The sequence below is a fragment of the Nannospalax galili genome, unplaced genomic scaffold, assembly GCF_000622305.1.
Source record: "Nannospalax galili isolate Female #2095 unplaced genomic scaffold, S.galili_v1.0 scaffold299, whole genome shotgun sequence".
In the NCBI taxonomy this organism is placed as follows: Eukaryota; Metazoa; Chordata; class Mammalia; order Rodentia; family Spalacidae; genus Nannospalax; species Nannospalax galili.
In genome coordinates, this window is record NW_008343973.1 from 3235697 (window position 1) to 3256054 (window position 20358).

General features: G+C 44.4%; 1 protein-coding gene across 1 annotated transcript in view; it reads right to left on the reverse strand.

The window, feature by feature from the left end:
- Fhl2 (four and a half LIM domains 2) overlaps window positions 1–20323 on the reverse strand; it is a 45663-nt gene extending 25340 nt beyond the window's left edge. The window contains exons 1-2 of the mRNA XM_008840312.2: window positions 20171–20323; window positions 6918–7097 (exon numbers count right to left, since the gene is read on the reverse strand). Of these exons, the coding sequence (XP_008838534.1) occupies window positions 6918–7073 (156 nt within the window). The 5' untranslated portion in view covers window positions 7074–7097; window positions 20171–20323. The remainder of the gene's footprint in view (window positions 1–6917; window positions 7098–20170) is intronic.
- Between the last annotated feature and the right edge of the window lie 35 nt (window positions 20324–20358).

A 20358-nucleotide genomic window follows, 5' to 3' on the forward strand; every position in this document is an offset into this window, starting at 1 on the left:
GCTCTCTTGCGCTCACATTCTCTCTCTCTCTCTCTCTCTCTCTCTCTCTCTCTCTCCTCTCTCCTCCCTCTCCACACTCTAGTGTGTTCCTAGAATTTAGAGTCAAACTGAAATTAGTTGACTTGGTGACCTCTTTGTAATATGTCAAGGAAATTTTAAAATGTAGGGTCCAGGGCTGCAGCTCAGTTGGTAGAGACCCTGCCTAGCAGGTACAAAACCCTGGCTTCAATCTTCAGCACTGAATAAACTCAATAAACTTAGTGTGGTGGTGCATGCCTGTAATTCCAGCATCCCAGAGGTGGAGGCAGCTGGATCAGAGTTCAAGGTCATCTCTGCAACCACACTGCCCAGGGCATGCTCTGTGCTGGCTGTTCTCAGCCATCCCTGCTGCATAGGCTGGTTTCTTAGAATATCCGTGAGTGGCAATGTTGATGGAAGCTGACAAGGAATGCAGGCAAAGTGTAGAATGTTCTCAAAGCAGCACTGGCCTTGTTTCTGAGAGGTTCATTTTCCTGAGCCCAGCTCCTAAGTGTCAGAGGGTCCTCTGAGGGAGGGAAACCAGGGACACAACTTATCAAAGTACCGGTCTCCCTCCAGCCTGTGTATGCAACGGTGCGGAATGGGAGAGCTGAGGACTCACCTGTGTTTTACAGTTGAAGTACTGTAGCGATTTGGGGGGAAAATCACATGTGCTTTATTGTTTATTTTAATAAGTGAAATGAAGTATAAACTGCTTTTGAGCTCGTGCATCTATGTGTGAACTCACTAAAAACTGCAAAACTCATAATGTATATGCATATCATTATCAGCCAGGATTAAGTATGACCTGGACTCTCTCTGTGCATATACCCTATCTTCAAAAAGAAACTCAAGGGGCCCAGTGGCAAAGAAAGTTAAAATTAAGCATAAAACCTCAGACATTTGTGCTATTAGTGAAATAAGACCACGTTGTAAATTCACAATACTGCGGAGCCCTATGTAGAAGTTCGGAGAAGTTCTGTAACTGACCCACAGGTACCCAGCTGGCATGTAGCTGAGCCAGGCCTCAAGCTCAAATTCTAATTCAAAAGTTGTGCTTCCACTGAACCGTACCAGACAAATAATGCTTTTTCAGAAGTTTGATGGCCTTCTTCTATAGACAAATCACCTCACAGAGGAATGCTTTTAGTGGAAAGCCTGCAGACTGCTTTCCACAGTGGGCCGCCATTGGATAGGGGTGAGAGACAGAAGGCAGAGGCCTCTTCTGAAGAGGTGGCCTATGGTTAGGTGGTAGTGGCTCAGGGAGCAGTCATCGCACACACAGGGAAGGACCACTTATTATTAGTGAGAAGGAAAGTAACACAGGGCACTTTCCATTTGGGGGTGGCATTCCTAAACAAACAACAGAGGGAGGAAAGTTAGGTACTACATTATGAATGTGAAGCTACCAAAAGTTGACAGCCCCCACCCTGGTGAGTTCCTAGAAGGGGAGAGTCCTTCCCATAGGTGTAATGAGACAGTTGCAGAAGAGCTGGAGGAATTTGCCCATGTGGATCCAAAGCTCTGCGGAAACTTAGTCCCCCAACACTGAACATTTCTGCCTTGAAAATGCAACACAGCTTAAGGCTCATTTGTTGACAGTTGACACTTGAAAGTGTCCCCTTTAATATGTATATTGTCATGTTCTTTAGATGGAAGCATCAATGTAGGGCTTCTAGACCTTCCCAAGGCCACAGGGTCCACCCACTTGACCTCTTTCCACTCTTTTTTTTTTTTGAGACAGGGTCTCTCTATAGCTCCAATTGGCCTGGAACTCACTTTGTAGACCAGGGTGGCCTCGAACTCACAGAGATCCTCTGCCTCCCGAGTGCTGGGATTACAGGTATGCACCGCCATGCCCGGCTACCTCTTTCCACTCTTCCAAGTGCCAGAACACTTGATCTACTTCCCAAGGGGTGTTGCAAGTGCCTGGCCATGAGACAGTTTGCCTTGGCCTCCACCTAATGATACCCTTTCCATCAGGCTGGTATAGAGTGGAAACTGAGAAATGCTCCTAGCCCACTTGAGAGAGCTGGATCCAACAGACAGAGATCAGGGGAGGCCTGTGAAGTGTTAGATGGAGCTCTTTCTATGGCTGCCTTCCATGACCAGGGGATCTCAAAGCTCATTTCCTGAGACTTTTTTTTTTTTTTTTTTTTTTTAGCTTACCTGCTTTTCTTACACACATGCGCCACCTCACTCCTGCATGAATACACATAGTTCCTGAATCATTCATTCAAGGATGTTGGATCATTCTCAAATCCTCTTACACAAACTATTTTCCCTGAAGGTAATATCAACCTCTGGTTATATTCCCAAGTTTGGTGGTAGACCTTTAATAAAAAATGCTCTGTCAGGGCTAGAGAAGTGGCTCAGTGGTTAAGAGCACGACCTCGTCTTGCAGAGGACCCAGGTTCAATTCCCAGCATCCACATGGAAGCTAACAACCGCCTGTAACTCCAGTTCTAGGGAATCCCACGCCCTCTTCTGACCTCCTTCGGTATTGCGTGACGTGGGTGCACCTACCTACTTGCAAGCATTACACTCATACATATAAAATAAAAATAATTAAAAAAAATGCTGTCTCAACAGGCTTGCATCATAGTTTGTGGCAGGTTCTGGGTGTGTATGTAGAAGGAACAGAATTAGTTTTTTCCCTGTTCCAGCTAGAGATGGTGATAAGCTGCCTGGTCTGACATCTGAGCACAAGGAACAATCAAACAAGAAAAAGCCTGGGGTCTCTCACTCTGGGGTCCCCCATGATGAGTGCTGTTTTGGGCTGGAAACTGTTTTCTCCCAGAAGCAGGAGACTAAAGTGTTTTGAGTATTTCATCCTAGCAGTTGAACTTAGGGCTCTAGACCCAGCCTGCATGTATGTATGCCACATGTGTGCAATGCCTGCAGAGGCCAGAAGAGGGCGCTAGATCCTTTGGAACTGGAGTTACAGTTGTCAGCCACCATGTGAGTCCTGGGGACTGAACCCAGGTCCTCTGGAAGAACAGCCAGTGCTCTTAACTGCTGAGCTATCTTTCTGGCCCACAGACTCACTTCTTAATAAGTCTGTACTAAGTAGGAAGTGAACAAAGAATTTGTGGTCAGAGATAGTAGCTGCGTACTGCATACTTTGATGGTTCTAGAGCACTAAAAGGCTTTGGGCTCATGTGGTTTCAGTCTCTTGAGTTCGAGTGGGAGGCAGGGCCTTTGTCTCAGATTCCCTGGAGCACAGTGACAGGTTGGAAGATGCCACTCAAAGAAGAGGAGCTAGGTCAGAACTGACCAATGCTTCACTCTATAGGGGGCTCATTCCTCATGAAGACCTAATAAGAAAGTGCCAGGTTGGCAAGTGGGACTGCAGGGAAGACTGGAGGAGGCACTCCTCCCAGAGAAGGGTCAAAATCAGTGATGCTTTTGCCCACGGAGGTCACAACATTTTCTTGAAGTAACTTAATAAAAAGGAGGAACACACCTGGGTACCTGCACAGCGTCAGCAGGTATGCCAGCTACAGGGACAGGCTTTCAGATTTCATCTGTCTCATTCAAAAGTTAGTCAGTACCCTCAACATGAGCCCGTTTTCCACAGGCATGAGTGTATCTTAAAATATTACACATAAGGGTATCCTCCAGAGAGTTAAGTGGGGGTCCACAGCAGCTGGGCTATTTTAACAAGACTGAGTGGCCATCAGATCTGCCAGCTTACTTGCTTTATTAAGCACCCCACCCTTCTGCTGGAATTTTTGGCTTTATCTCTTGAAGTAACAGAAACATCTTTTCTATCATTGCTTCCTCCACAAAGTCAACTGCATGACTATATTTGATAGTCAAGAAAACCACTGCAAATAGTGCACAGTGCAAGTCCTCCAATGGCAAGCTCTCACTTCAACTCAACGTCTCTTAGTTTCAAAATGTGGAAAATCACATGGCGGAACCCACGTATCTCGCAGCACTAATCTAGTTGAAAAGTTCGGCATGATTGCTTCTGACTTCTGCTGCAGCCTTGTTGATTTTGGCCCCGTGTAGAGATTCTTGTTTATTTGTGCATAAAAAGTCTCTGGAAAGAAGACTCGTTTTTGGGGTCTTTCCATTAAATCATACTGGGGAAATGATAAGTGATTTCTGTCTTGTTTTTTCAACAACCATTGGTCAAGGATGACTAACCCCAAATATGCACAATCTTTCCTTAAACTGGAGTGTCAGGACAATATCTGAATCTCTCACCAACTTAACTATTTCTTAGCCAGATAAAGTTTTTTATAAAATAGTTATATTTTCTTCTGCCCAGAAATACCTCCTCCAAATGGACATTTTTTACTGATATTTCCACCATGAAAATGGACAGAGAGGACAAGGCTTCTGAGAGGCCTGTGTTACAGACCATGATGCAGAAAGAACAGGGAAGCTTGGGGACTATAAATCACAACTTCTATTCAGTGTGAAGACTTTGTATGTTCTTAGCATAGTAACCCTATATAGTAGGCACCTGATTCCCTCTCCATTTTATAGATGTGGAAAAGAGCACGGGGTGGGAGTAAGGGTCAAGTAATTGATTCAAGTCTATACTGATAGTGAGACATCAAACCTGAAGGGAATGAGGCCATCTGGCAGCAGACCTCTTATGCTTGGCCTATTAAATAAATGAAGAAATGGATTGGTTTTTGAGTATATATATATATATAATGAGACATAAAGCTGTCACTATGTAGTCCTGGCTGGCCTGAAACTTGCGATTTAGTGCTACATAGTGGCTGGCTTTGAACTCAACAGAAATCTGCCTGCCCCTGCTTCCAGAGTGTTGGGATTAAAGGTATGTGTTCCCACACTTGACTGTTTAGGTTTCAAATTTCTCAAAAGTCCCATATGTTAAAAGCTTAGTCCTTGACTTGGCACTATTGGGAGACAGTGGAACCTTTAGAAGGTGGAGCCTAGTGACAGATCCTTAGATGACTGAGGGTATGCCTTAAAAGGGAGTTGTGGGACTCTGGCTCCTGCCTCTTCCTCCCTTTACACCTTAGGTCAGGGGGTAAGCAGTTGGCTTTCTATGAGCACCTGTCATGATGGGCTGCCTTGCCACTAGCCTAAATAAAAGCAGTGAGTTCACCTAACCATATAGGGAAAATCTAAAGCTGGGGGCCCAAATAAACCTTTCCTCTTTATAAGTTAATTATCCATGCTAAAGCAGGACTAAGAACACTTACTTTAAGACATACACTAGCAAAACCTGGGGAAAGGAGCAAACTCAGTTTGAAATTGGTCAGGCCAGCTCTGGGTGCTCCTGGTAGCCAAACCTCTGAGCATTTTAACATCTGCATAAAAGGGCTGCTCAGTTTCCCCTTCTAACACTATATACACCATTCCTGTTCTACAGCCAAAGCTACAGGGCTGCAGCAGTCTGCATCGGCAGCAGATCCACATCTTTCAGTTCTGCCATTGGAAAGCATCTCTCTCTCTATCAGAAAGCATTCCTCAATATCTATATACCTAGCAATAGCAACTGTTGGTGCAGACTTTGGCTCTTTCCTAGGAAGGAGGTGATAAAAGAAAGAAGAGTAAAGAACATTCACTAGATGTGCTAGAATGTTCCCATTGTAGACACAGCTGAGCAAGTTAGTCAGCAATTATGTATTGTTATTTATAGCCATGGAGGAGGGTGGCAAAAATCCCAAAGGAATACCAAGTGCTGAGAGTAGAAAAGAGACAGTACAATGCTACAAGTTTCCTTTGAATCCATATGCCTAAGAATCCCTTGGAGACCCCAAAGTGGTCCCACTTTATAATCAGTTCTGTGGCTCTGGGGACAACAATCACATGAAGAGCTTGTCAAGCAGTTTTAGGAGAGTGGGTTTTGCAGGTAAAACTATGAAAAATCTTGGAGACTTCTGTGGACCCTCTTATAGCTGGGATCTAGGATGTCCTCCCAAAGGCCCATGTATTAAAGGTTCGTTCTCCAAATTGTGGAGCCTAAAAAAGTGGTGGACTTTTAGGAGATGGCAGGAAGTTGGGTCATTGAGGGTGTGCCCTTAAAGGGAATATTGGGACCCCAGGCCTTTCCTGTCTCATTCCCTTTCTTTCCTGGCTACCATGAAGAAGCAGCATTCTCTACCGTGTGCTCCTGCCATGGTGTGCTGCCTCACCACAGGCTCAAAAACAGCAATGACAAAACCATTCAAGAATTGGAATCTGAAATTATGAACCCAAATAAACTTTTCCTTATTAAGTTGCTTATGTTACCACAGCAATACAAAGCTAACTAAGACAGATCCTCCCTTTGGTGATGGAGGCCATGTGTGACCTTCCACCACTGGTCAGTCAGCAGAAATGAAGTGGCTTCTGTTGCCACATGCTGTAGCATTCGTGAGAAGTTGCTAATTCCTTAGGTATATAACTTTCCACATGAAAACAAGTTACAAATCCTAGTCTCCTACCAAAAAAGATAAGAGCCCATGCTGTATTCCAAGGACTTTGCTGGTTTTCTGGGTCCACTTCTGTAGGGGCTGACTAGATAACGAATGTATACATTCATTCATCAAATATTTACTAAGCAGCACCTGCTCCCTGTTAGTCACTGAGAAGTAAACAGCAGAGCAGGAGAACTGTGCCATGAGAAAGTTCTACCATTGCCCTGCAGGGTGGGGTTAGATAAGGACATGAGTAGCCAGGACAGGGGAAGTGAACTTGGACCATGGAGCACACAGCCTGGCAAGGCATTCATCTGTACAGAGACCAGATCATGGAGGCAGCAGCTCTGCATGGCCTTTAAAGATTTAAAGCCATCAAAGGGGACTTGTGAGACAGATAAGGACCAGGATCTTGATGCAGCGTCTTCATCAAGCGTGAAGAGATGGGCCTGGTTCTTGGGGCACACAGAAGGCCCAGGGGAGCTGTCAGGGCCGGAAGGCAGTTACCTTGCAGTCGCATCCAATGGTTGTGCCACACTCCTCACACGTGTTGGCATAGAGCTCCTCAAAGCAGGCCACACAGTGGGGGTTCTCCTCCTTCAGAATGTACTTCTTGCCAAACAGAGATTCATTGCAGTGATGGCAGTCAAAGCGTTCAGTCATGTTGGCACCTGACTTTACAGCAACCTATCGAAAAAGAAGAGAAAACAAAACTCAGTTTGGTATGTGAATGCACTTCACTTCATTAAAAGCAGGAGTCATTACTGATTGTGTCAGACCATCAGATTGGGGTAAAGGCATCAGAACCTCCATCCCACCTGGCTGTGTGTAGGCTTCCAATGCCTGACCCTGCTTCACCTCTCCCTTCTCTCCCTGTTCCCCAAAATAGAAAGGCAGGCATAGAAACAATATTTCCATCTCTATAAAAAGATTTTCCATGCGCACTGCTTTATGATTCATGAATACGAACAGGAAGAGAGTGTGGTGGGAGGGTACCTGACAGGGAACTCTGCAACGGGTAGGCCAAAAGAGCCTCGGCGTTCACCTGAACACTACACTGGGAAGTACAATGTGCAGGAGGAAATGCCAACTTTCCTTAGAGTGTCATTCCTCCTGAATGAAGATATCTCCATCCTTCAGCTATCCACGTACCCAGAGAGCAGGATAAAGAGAAAGGCTCAATTCCAAGGACATGGATTATCACACAGTTGGGAATGCAGTGACTACAGTCAGTGGCTTTCCAGGCAACACCTCAAGCTTTGTGAAGAGGAATGAGAATGTGTCTCCTTGCCAGACACTACATTTTTCCAGGATGAGAATGCCGTGTGTAGACAGAAAGGGATGCCCTATGGAGTGGAGGGAGGGAGCAGACGGTTCTTACTTTCCCACCTCAAATCATCATCCCTAAAAAAAATCATGTTAGAACTATCATGGATACAAAAAATCCACTATGGGACTAACAGTACAGATCACGGCCTCGAGAACATTCAAAACACAGAGTTAATTTTTTTCTCAGGAGATTTCTTAAGCAGCGATAATTTTTTAAAGTGAAAAGTTTTCTTTTAATCAGTCATTAAAGAGGCACACTGGTTGGCTGTGTAACTGAGTAATGTTTCACAAACTCTAAGCAACCTTAATTCAATTTCCAGTCATTTCAAATCATTTGGGGATGAAGTCCCAGAATTCAGCTGTCTGATGCAAATAAACTCTGGCTGCCTGGTTTATGATTACAGTACATTTGATAGTGTTTATTAATCTGATACCCTCGTGTACATAAGGTCGTAACAACTGTAAGCAGAAATGAGACCATCTTTAAAGCATCCATCTTTGGTTTATTTCTGTTTATAGAATAATTTTCTTCCAAGAGCCTTGGATGTGCAGCTGGACACATGTGGCAAGATCCATCCTTCAAAATCGCTCTTCCCGGAGTTAAAGAAAACATTGTCTGGACATTCTTGTGATAACATCATAAGATGAGACTCTTGAGCACTTGAACTATTATTTTGAAACTCAATGTATGAATGTCCTTTGTACTGAGGCCATCTGGGTCTGCAGCAGCTCTGCTGGCAGAAGAGTCTGTGCTTTCCTGTAATTCTTCAGTTATTGGCCTTGAACATGCCTGTTTGCTTATTTCATCTCAGTTGAGAGTCATCCTTCCAACATATATATTTTTCCAATAAGAGTTGCCATTTAGCAGTGGAGAAAGATTACTGCCTATTCTGTTCATACTAACAGAAAGATGATGGAGAGTGAACTAGCTTATAGATCAGGAAATTTGAAAGCTGGAAACAACTCCTCAAATTATCTGTAACAACTACCTCATTTTGTGGATGGAAAAATGAGAGCCCAGGAATGGTGATGAGAAAAGAGGAGTCTCAGGAGCTGTCCCAAGAGCTACCTAACTGGGAAAGTGAACTCCTGAGTGTAACTGGAAAGGTGGGGGTTTGAACAAACAGCAGCCCTGCTGTGGAAAGGAGGTTAATCTGCAGGCTGTGCATTTATCTGTGTCTGATACCAGTGAGGGACACCTGCTTCTTTCTCTGGTCATGATGCACATGATGTATTTTCCACCACTTTCTTCAGCTCCTACAGGTTGAGAGCAGGGATAAAAAACCCTAAGAGGGTAACTGCTGGAAATTAGCAGGGATTCCACATCTGCTAAATGTGTGAGGCCATTCCACACTGAACGTCCTCATTCTTGAGCCCAAGTCCCAGCAGAGATGATGCAGCAGCTGCACTCTGCTCTGGGGGTCCAACAGGGCTGACGCACTTGGCCCCATGTCCATGAAATCATTTCTCACAATGGTAGAGCTCACCCTGCCTTGTTCCTTTATACTTTCTAAGAGATCACTCCTCTTTTTTGCCTCATCCAATTCTGTAAGGCATAAAATGAGCAGTCATCACCAGCTACAAAATACAAGCTGCATGTTAACCAGGTCCTCTTTTTAAATTTATTTATTATTCATTTATTTATTTATTTTTATGTATATGAGTGTTTTGCCTACATGTATATAAGTACACCTGTGTAGTACAATGCCCACAGGGGCCCGAAGAGGGCATTGGAGCCTCTGGAATTGCAGTTAAGGACAGTTGCTGGCTGCCATGTGGGTACTGGAAACAGAACCAGGTCCTCTGGCAAGAACAGCCAGTGCTCTTAACTATTGAGCTGTCTCTCCAGCCCCAACCAGGTCATCTTAAAAAAAAAAAAAAAAAAAAAAAACCCAACAAAAACAAACAAACAAAAAAACCCCAAACAACAACAAAACTGTTAACAAAATAAGTTCACTGGGCACCTAAATGAGCACCTGCAACATTATAGGAACTGGTTTAGATTTTTGTGAACATGGCTACAAACAGAAAAACAAGTTCTGGCCAGGTTTGGTAGTGTATGCCTTTAATTCCAGTACTCAGGAGGCAGAGGAAGGATGATCTTTGTGAGATCCAGGTCAATCTGGTCTACATATTGAGTTCCAGACCAGGTGGGGCTCCAGGTAGACCCTGTCAAGAAAACAAAAACATCAAAAACAAAAACAAGGTCCAAAAGAAACAGAGCCAAGGACTATGTTACATAGAATTTAAGAAGTTTAAATTTGGACTGAAGAGATGGCTCAGAGGTTAAGAGCACTCACTGCTCTTGTAGAGGACCCGGGTTCAATTCCCAGCACCTGAACCATCCTTAACTCCAGTTCCAGAGGAATCCGAAGCCCTCTTCTGACCTCTGCAGCACTGCACAGACACGGGTGCACTCACATACATGCAGACAATATACTCATACATATAGAAAATAAAAAAACGAAAGAAAAAAAAAAGTTTAAATTTATGTGTGTGTAGAGGAGATATGTGTGTATGTGTACATATACAGGCACACATATTACCTTATATATGTGTATTAATTCAGACTAAACTAGGTGTTATATGGATAAAGTTAGAAAGGTGGTAAACATTGGGGTATATAAAATGAGTTTTTCTTTTCTAAAATGTTTATTGACGTTCATGTGAGTCACATTTATTTCATTGATTTAGTATTGTGAAGATACTAATACTAAACAAAAGAAAAAAATGCATGTTAAAACCAAGGCAATGTAGTATCAAGCAAGTAGTAGCCTGTTTTTCTGATTATTACTTGGGTCATTTTTCAAAATAAAAATATGTATGTTTCACTTATGATTACTTATCTCACCTAGGACTTTTAACACATAAGCTTATTTTGTTTAATGTAGATGCTTTTTAGAGTTTTTCAGTACTTGAGACAGTCACATGCCATTCATAATATGACATCCTTGCATTAATCTCTGATAACTTGCAGCGAGTTGACTCTTCCCTAGTTGTAAAATGTAAAGAATGTAAAGACGAAAGGAAGGAAACCCCCGAATTTTAGGCCAAAGTTATCTTTAAAAATTCTAAGATGTCCTTCCTTTTTGCCAAGCTGTATAACTAGAACCTAAAAAATGGAAGTGAATTAATCAGGAGTATATTTGTTACTTTTTCATTGCTGTGTCAACATACCTGACAAGAAGCAGCGTAAAGGAAAAGGGTTTGTTTTGACTTATAGTTCAAGGGGATAGAGGCCATGATGGGGAGGGGAGCGTGGCAGCAGGAGTGGGAGGCTGATACTGCATCTGTGGTCCGAAAGCAGAGAGAAAACAGGATGTAGGGCCAGGCGATAAAGTCATAAAGTTGCAAGACATGCCCCTAGAGACCCACTTCCTCCAGCAAGGTTCCACATCCTAAAAGTTCTACAGCCTTCCCAAATAGTGCCATCAGCTGGGGACTGAGTGTTCAAACACAAGCCTGTGGAGGACATTTAGCATGGAGTTGACAAATGACTGGCTTTCAGGCACGGCTAGTGCCAAGGAGTGAATCCAGGGTCTTCCCCATCCCAAGTATCCCCTGCCATTTATGTTAATATTTTGTCTTTTTAGTTTTCATTATATATATTCATTATACATGTACTGTGTAAAAATAAGGACTTTTAAAAATATTTCAATATTATATTTTAAGCATAAAATCATTTATTTTCTATGACAACCTTCAAATCAACTACTATTACTTCCACTTCACAGGGGAGAATAGTGAAATACAGAGATTTTAGGTAAGTTGTGCAAAGTCTTGTGGGTGAAACTGGCATTCAGATGCACAAGGACATTTCATACAGGGATATAGTATATGTTGAGCATACCACCCCCATCCCGTCTCTTTCTCTATCTCCCACCTCCCCTCCTGTTAGTCCCTAGACAACTTCACTTCCTCTTTCATGTCATACACGCACATGGTTTTATGTATCTATATAAAATCTAGGAACCACACATGAGAGAAAAGATTTTTTTGTGAGACCATCTTAATTCCTTAATATGATTATTTTCAGTCACATCAACTTTCTTGAAAACAACATCTTTGTTCTTTATGATTGAAAAAATTCCATTATGTGTATAAATATTTTCTTTATCCATTGGACACCTAGGTTGTTTGTGAGTAGTGACGCAACAAACACTGATGCACAAGTATCTCCATGATGGGTACATTTGGAGCCCTGTGAGTAAATACCCAGGAGTGGTATGGCTGGATCATGTGATAGGTCTATTTAGTTTTCGGGGGGACCTCCACATTGGCATCCATAGAGACTGGACTAGCTACAGTCCACCAGCAGTGTCTACAGGTTCCTTTTTGTTCACATTTTCACTGGCATTTGTTGTTGTTAATGACTGAAATTTTGACTATGGTAAGATGTAATCTCAATGTCATTTTGCTTTGTCTTTCATTTGTTTCATCTTTTGAGAGCCATCTGTTCATTTCACTAGCCCACTTATTGACTGGGTTGTTTGATTTCTTGCTCCTTAGATTTTAGACTTCTTTGTATATGCTAGGTATTAATCCTCTGTCAAGGCATAGTTAGCAAAGAGCTCCCATTCTGTAGGTTGTCTGTTCTCTTGATTAGCTGTTTTCCTTGCTGTGCAGAAGCTTCTGAATTTCATGAAGCCCTTTTATAAATTGTTGGCATTATTTCCTGAGTGATGGGAGTCCTATTTGTAAAGTCTTTGCGTATGCCTATATCTTGAAGTGTTTTCCCCCATTTCTTCCTTTGAAAGTTTCAGGTCTTACACTAAGGTCTTGATCCAGTGGGTTTATTTATTACATTTTCATTGACTATACTTTGGTTATATTTAGTCTTCATCACTTTCTCTTGCCCGCTCCGCTAATCCCCTTACTCCCCTCAAATAGTACCCCTCTGTTTTCACACACATACATACCATACACACATACATGTAAATATTGAAGTCTAAGTTCTACCTACAAGAGAGAACATGCAATGTTTTGCGAATTCCTTAGAGCCCCAAAGCAGCAAAAACCTCAAGAGTCAGGGTCGACAGTCCCCAGGTTAATGCAAGAGCTCAGAGGAAGCTTGCCTTCCTGTCACAAAGGGTTTAAAACCCTTTCTCCTTCGATTACATACTACCAAATGGAATGCTCTTTCTATTTTCATTTTTGAAGCTAAGCATTAAACCTAGGACTTTACATATGCCAAACACATGCTCTACCTCTGTATTAGTTACATTTCTGTTGCTGTGATGAAACACCATGACCAAAGCAACTTACAGAAGAAAGAATTTGTTGGGCTTATGGTTCCAGAGGGATAAGAATCCATCATGGTGGGGTAGACACAGCAACAGGAGCAGAAAGCTGAGCATTCACATTTTCAAGCAGGCACAGGAAGCAGAAACAGAAACTCAAACCCCCAGTGGTATGCTTCCTCCAGCAAGGCCACACCTCCTAAACCTTCCAAAGCAGAGCCACCAACTGTGGACCATTTTAAAAACAGCATGATTAAAGTTGGGCACCCATCTTATGCCTTTCATGAGTCTGATGTACTTTTAATAAGGAAATATACGCATTGTATTACATTAGAATTTCCCTATAAATTACTTGGCTGCTCATTCATTCACTGAAAAACCATTGGTTAAGCTGGAATTATGTTTGGATAGCAGGTAAAGTGTAGGGTCTACAAAAGTGAGTGAGGAACTTGCACTGTGGAGGAAAAATGCCTTATGTCAGCTTGCAAAGCTCCAGGCAGCAGCCCAGTGGAGCCCCACAGACCTTAGGGAAACATGGAGGAGGAGAGCCCCGGGAGGGCAGAGCTGGCTTCCTTAGAGAGGAGGTCCCTATGCTGAGAAGAGGTAGCTAGGTCATGATGCAGGCCCAGAGCAATGCATGGGAATAAGAAACAAGATTGGACAAGCATCAGGAAGATGGAAGATCAGCCAGAGAGAATAGGAGTGGGGAAGTACAACCAAAAAGACAGTCACGGGCCAGCGCATGGAGGAGCCATGCGCTTTATTCGCCAGCTTGGATATTCCCTGTCGGCAGTGGGATTTTCCTTGTCATCTCCCACCACTTGCGCAGCACTGGGGGTGGGGGGGGGATGTTTACTGTATGGAAGCGAATTTAACTATATAAAATTGGGAGAGACAAAACCAAGAAGCATTGCCTCCCCCAAACAGAGTCATACTGCCAGGGTCTAGTTTTGTTTTCTTTTCTTTTTCCCAGTGCTAAGGTTCAAACTCAGGGCCTAGCACACATTAGGCAAGGACTCAACCATGGAGTCACACCCTTGCCTTTTACAGTTCATTTTGAAATACTTTATCCATAATAAAATGTTTTTTTTTTTTAATTCTTTTCTCACTTAACTGTGTACAATCTATTTACCCTCTCTGAATTCCTACCCTTCCTAACAGGTTATATGTAGTTCCTGCCTATTACCTGGTGCATAGGAATGCCAAAAGGATGAAGTAAGGGCATCCAGGGAGACTCCTGAATGCAAGGTGTGACTGCTGACTTGTTCTTTCACTGAATCAATCCAAATTACAGGGTCCCAGAGTTCTCAACCTTCCCAAGGTTAAGTCATCCTCTGATGTCATCCCCTTCAGTGGTGAGTGACAAGGATATTAGAAGAAGCTGAATCTTAGGGTCCAGGGTACCTACATGGGAGGGGACTAGATCAGGTGCAGCCAGGGGGTCTGTACTGGCTGGGCTTGGGCTTTCAGCTCTGTGTCTCCCTTCAACTGGCTTCCAGTCTATTGCAAAATAAAACTCCAGGACTCAACTAGTATTTAAAATGACAAAAACCTGCACAAGTCCACAGGCTTAGAAATGGGGTCTGTTGGAGGAGGGGTGTGTGTGGTTCATGCCTTTAATCCCAGCACTTGAGAGGCAGAGGCTGGCAGATCTCTGTGAGATTGAGGCCAGCCTAGTCTACACAGTGAGTTCCAGGCCAGTCAGAGCTACACAGTGAGTCCTTGTCTTAAACCTCTCCCGCTCCCCCCAACCCCTCCAAAAAACCCTAGGGATCTGATTATAATTTTTTTTAGATCTAAAAATTTCAAAGTTTGAGTTGGGGAAGTGTCAGAGCTACAAAGAGATGAGAAAATGGAAAACTGGGAGGAGAAGGAAAGGAGAGCAAAGGTGAGCAGAGCAGGGAGGACTTGAGGGAAGGAGGGAAGGGGAGGGGCAGAAGAACAGTGTCAGGTTCCCAGGCACAGAGTGCAGCTCTTTTGTTTAAATGAGAAAGATTTCTTGAGAACTCATGGCAGGGACTGGCATGGTAGAAAACTTCTTTTTGGTCTACTGGCCCAGACCTTGGAGTTGCAAGCCCATCCTTTCTAAACAGGGTACCTGGTAGTCCACTACACAAGGGCAGCTTGCAAAGGGGTCTTGAATAGACACCTTTCTCAATGCCCCTTTTATATAACTACATGCCTGACCCCCAAGTGCCCATTTTCTTTTCCAGATCCCAGGGGGCACGAACTCTGTTTCATGTGTATCGGCTTTGCTTCATGTGACTTCTCCAAGCAGCATTTCTAAACAGAAACCTATGACTGCTCTTTAGCCTATCCTAAAACACACTGCAGAAACAGCTACAATCAGCCAGCCCCTGGGAAAGTTGATTCATTCATTCATTCATTCATTCATTCATTCATTCATTCATTCATCTTTGTGCAATCCTTGTGCCTGTGGCTCTGGAGTGCTAGGATTTCTGGCATGGAACAACAGGCCTGGCTCCCACCTTGCTGATCTTTAAATGTCACCACAGACCCAGGTAGGAAATTCCAATGCTAATAAGCAACCAAGTTCAGTACTTTAGCAAGAATTAGGAAGCTGATCTGTTACACTTGAGTTCTTTTTAAAAATATAGTGCAAAATGCAGGGTGATTGCCTGTGCCAACCAACCATGAGCATTGGGCAGGTGGCAGTATGTGTTACTAACATCACACCAGCAGGGAATACACACAGGGAGTTTGTAAACATGTGCAAAACAAATGAAGAAATGAATAGAGAATTTAGATGAACGCAAACATCTCCTAGTACAGAGACAGGCAAAAATGAAGCTGAAAATGTAGAATGTTTTATGTGTATAGTCTACCCCGAAGTGATATGGTTTAGCAGCTGATGCCACTAAAATTCCTGATGTAACAGATCCAGAGCTTCACTGACACTGTTTTTATCCCTCTTTCCAGATAATCTGCTGCTTTCACAGCAGGGTGGACTTTCTTATTGTGTTTGGACTCTGAATCTATCTGAACACACAGCTGCATAGTTCAGGATACAGCATGGTCAGGTCAAGAACCAAAAAGCCAGCCAGGAGACACACCCAGGCCCTGGGAAGAATGTACAGATCCTGACATGGGCTCCAGATATCAGCAAAATGCCCTGTGGACTTAGTGTTTATAATCAAAGTTGCTCCACCAGAACCCACAAGCACGGGACGCTTATATCCAGGGTCTTGGTCAGAGAATATCTGCACTATTTTATTTGTTTTCCTTCCAATGAAATACAGACATGCCAACTTGGTTTATCCTGCACTGCTCTCTTTAGTCTAGTTTACTTGTTTAAGTAGAGATTCATGCGAAAGGGAGGGGGCATCAGTTCAAATGATAGGGCTATGTCTAAAAATAGAACAGCATACCTAGAATTCACTTGAGATTAACCTCTAGATGTTTGGCTAGCAAAGGGCTTTAGGTTGTAAGGTGTATACTTATTGATTCATTCAATGAGCCCTCATTGGCTAGTGCACCTAAGGGCAGAGGTCAAGGTGAGTAGTGTACTACACACACTAGTAACTTTCAAAAATTAACAAGAAAATCTTGACTTGCCTGTGAGAGTTTTAAGATACATTTTGTATAAGAAATGAAAAGCTTTCTTCTGAATGATCCCTGGATTATTCAATAATGAAAGACAATAAATGTCATGTTTCTTATCTGAACTCTACCAATATAAAGAGTCACACTTGATTCTTTTGATGTGCTTCAGACTTTTTAATACAGCCAACAAGAATGTATTGAGTAACCATGATGCCCCTCCAACAGTGTTAGGCCCTGGGAAGCTGAGATCAAACACACTCTCTGAAGGAGCTCAAGTACTTGTAGCTCTAGCGCCAAGTCATCTTTAAGATCCTGTCAGATCCATTATTCTCAAAGCATGCCAGTCTAGTCTCTTCAGAACAACTCTGGTGAAGCAATCAGAAGGATAGGCTACTTCAAGTTCATAAGACACAATGGGATGGAGGGAGATTCAGCAGAGCTTTACCACCGCTATCTGGGGTGTGCCCAAGAGAATGATGCTGTTTGACTTTCATACTACAGAAGGAAAGCCACCTGCTCTCTCATCAGGCTCCTCTGTCTCCAAGGAACAAATCATTGGCTGCTTAGTCTCTGGCTTCCATGTCCCAGGACCCCACCTCTCACACACTCACCACCCTTTTCCTTTAGTCTATTCCATTTCATGAACAATTTCCCTCTTGGCTTTAATTTAAATTTTATGTGTATGACTGTTTTTCCTACATGTATGTGCACAGTGTGCATGTGCGTGCGTGCGTGCGTGCATGCGTGTGTGTGTGTGTGTGTGTGTGTGTGTGTGTGTGTGTGTGTGGTACCTGCAGAAGCCAGAAGAAGGCATCAGATCTCCTGGAACTGGAATTACAGATAGTTATGAGCTGGCATGTGGGTGCTGGGAACCCAACATGGGTCCTCTGTAAGAACAGCAAGTCTTCTTAACTGCTCAGCCATCTCTCCAGCCCCTGGGCCCCGCCTCTTAAAGGCTTTACCTTCCAACATTTCCACATTGAAAACCAAGGTCTCAACACATGAACCTTGGAGACAAATCATATTTGAACACAGCTGCCTACAAACGTCTCTGTGTTAGATGCTGGGTAACTAGCTCTCAGTGTAGAACAGAGGTATAACGCAGACCTCTTGGTGCCCTCTGATTTTTTTTTTTCCTATGTCTTACTGGATATTTTTGTTTGCAATTCAGCTATCTCTCACTATTAGAGGGGTTTAACAAGTAATTTTGAGTAAAAACATGCAGTACAAGGAAGGCCTCAACAAAGTATTCATTCAGTGTGCCTGAGTAGAGCACAGTGGTCAGAATCCAGCTGTCAATCTCTCTGGTGGCAAGTCCCAGAGCCATTATTTATACAGGCTAGGGGATTTTGGACAATAAAGTTACTTTGGCTACTCTGTTCCAGTTTCTTTATCTGTGAACACGAAGCTATGAAATCTATACATACTGTTTGTGATACACACACTATGTAACAACCCTGCCATAAAAGCATCATCATAATCTGGTTCTCTGGAAGGAAACTGAGGCACCAGTAGATTCAATGACTTGACCAAGGCCCTGTGGGTTGAGGAATTCAGATGTGACCTCTTGGTTCCAGTCCAAGAGCATCTGCCAGCTGAGCCTTCTACATCTGCCTGTGCTGTGTCTCTGTGACTAAAATGAAAGGAGGCTGAGCAGAAAAGGCCAGAACAGTGCCCTCCAATGCTCCCCACTGATCCACATGAAAACTAGGGGAGAATGGGTATCGTGGCCCACGCCTTTAATCCCAGGACTAGGGAGGCAGAGGCGGGTGGATCTCTGTGAGTTCAAGGCCAGCCTGGTCTACACAGTGAGTTCCAGGACAGCTGGGGCTACAGGGAGACCCTGTCTCGAAAAAAGACCCCCTCCAAAAAAGACAAAAAACTAGGGAGCGTTGAATCTGAAATCCATGTGAAAAAAAGAAATGTTTTTGAATTTGATTTTATCTGCCTTTGATTATTGGATTAGAAATTCGTGGACTCTAAGAATTGGTACAAATTTTTTGGGGGGGAGGGGGTTCTAAATCACCTTAACCACAATAATGTGATGAGTCACACCATTAATCTCAGCACTTTGAAGTCTGAGGCAGGAGGATTGCCACTAACTCGAGGCCACCCTGGGTTACACAGTGAGTTTCAGGCTGCCTGGGCCATAAAAAGAGACCTTATCTAAAACAAAAAACCAACCCTCCCCCCCACAGATGTTACCAGAAACATACATTCCTTCTCTCTCTCTCTCTCTCTCTCTCTCTCTCTCTCTCTCTCTCTCTCCTGCAAAACGCACATTAAGCAGATGTGAGAGGACACATTTAGGTATTGTACTGAAGGCAATTCTCATGATTATAAGCCCAAACTGTGACATTACTTTCAAAATATGTGCAAAAACGTTCAAGCCACAAGTTGGTTTTGACAGAAGAGAGCTATATAGTTCATCAAAATGCATTCAGCTAGTTCTGAAGACACAGCTAAGGGCTAGAGAGCAAAAATGGCTAATTCTTCATTTAAAAGCAGAAATAACATCGAACAGTCTCTTTCCACAAGATATCTTAAGAGTATAACCTATAGGTTAGAGTTCTTTTCATTTGAAAGGTTTTTTTTTTTTTTTTTTTTTTTTTTTTAATCCTGTGGATGGCTCAGGGTTTTAAATCTCTGCAAGAGGCAGGATGCATGTTCACAGTGCAAGTTCCACTTCTTTCTTCCAAAGGGAAATGTCTGGACATCTAGGTGCAGACCAGAAAGCCAGATATTCTACTTGGGGAGGTACAGCAGTCGCCTCCCTCCACAGACAGAGGGGACCAGCCTTTGCCTCCACAGACAGCGGGGACCAGCCTTTGCCCCACAGACAGGGGGGACCAGCCTTTGCCCCACAGGAGGGGATGGGCAAAGCTGTGGGCGGTTCATCTTCTCCCACGGCCTGGCGGTGACCCACCTTTCCAGGACTGCAGTCTTCCCTAGGAAGGGTGGAGGGTCTGAACCCCATATTCGCCTCCTCTCCCAGTTCCATTTGCACCTTCTGAGGGGGTCGCTTCCCATGGTTCGAGTTCCTTCTTCTCCCCCATGATTCAGGTCCCCCATTCAGGATCTCCGCTTCCCAGCTTGCTCCCCTCTCCCTTGGGTCCCTCCCCTTCATTTCGGGCTCTCCATGCCTGGTGTCCCCTGCACAACTGAGCTACCCTCTCCCTGGGTCGGTCTCCTCCATTTCTGGCTCCCCATTCCGGGTGTCCCCTGCACAGCTGGGCTGCCTCTCCCTGGGTCTGTCTCCTTCATTTAGGCCTCCCCATCCCCGGTGTACCCTGCCAGGTGGGCTGCCCTCTCCCTGGGTCTGTCTTCTCCATTCCGGGCTCCCCATCCCCGGTGTCCCCTGCACAGCTGGGCTCCCTTCTCCCTGGGTCTGTCTCCTCCATTTCGGGCTCCCCATCCCAGGTGTCCCCTGCACAGCTGGGCTGTCGTCTCCCTGGGTCTGTCTCCTCCATTCAGGGTGTCCCCTACACAGCTGGGCTCCCCTCTCCCGGGTCTCCGCCCGCCGGTCCGGCTGCCCCAGGTGTCCCTCCACTCGTCGCAGGGCAGCTCCCTAAGGCGAGCCGTGCGGCGAGGTCGGGCTGTGGCCGCGCGGCGGGGGCGAGTACTCACGCGCTGCGGCCGGGGTGTCCGGGACCGGGCAGACCGTGGCGCAGCGGCGGTGGCGGCTGAGCAGGCGGAGTGCAGCCGGCGCCGCCCGCCCTCGAGAACCCCCGCCGAGTCATTTGACCAAATAAGGAGACGCGCGCCTGGGCGGCGCGGGCGGCGGGCTGGGCGCTGGCGCGGGGCGCAGTGGCGGG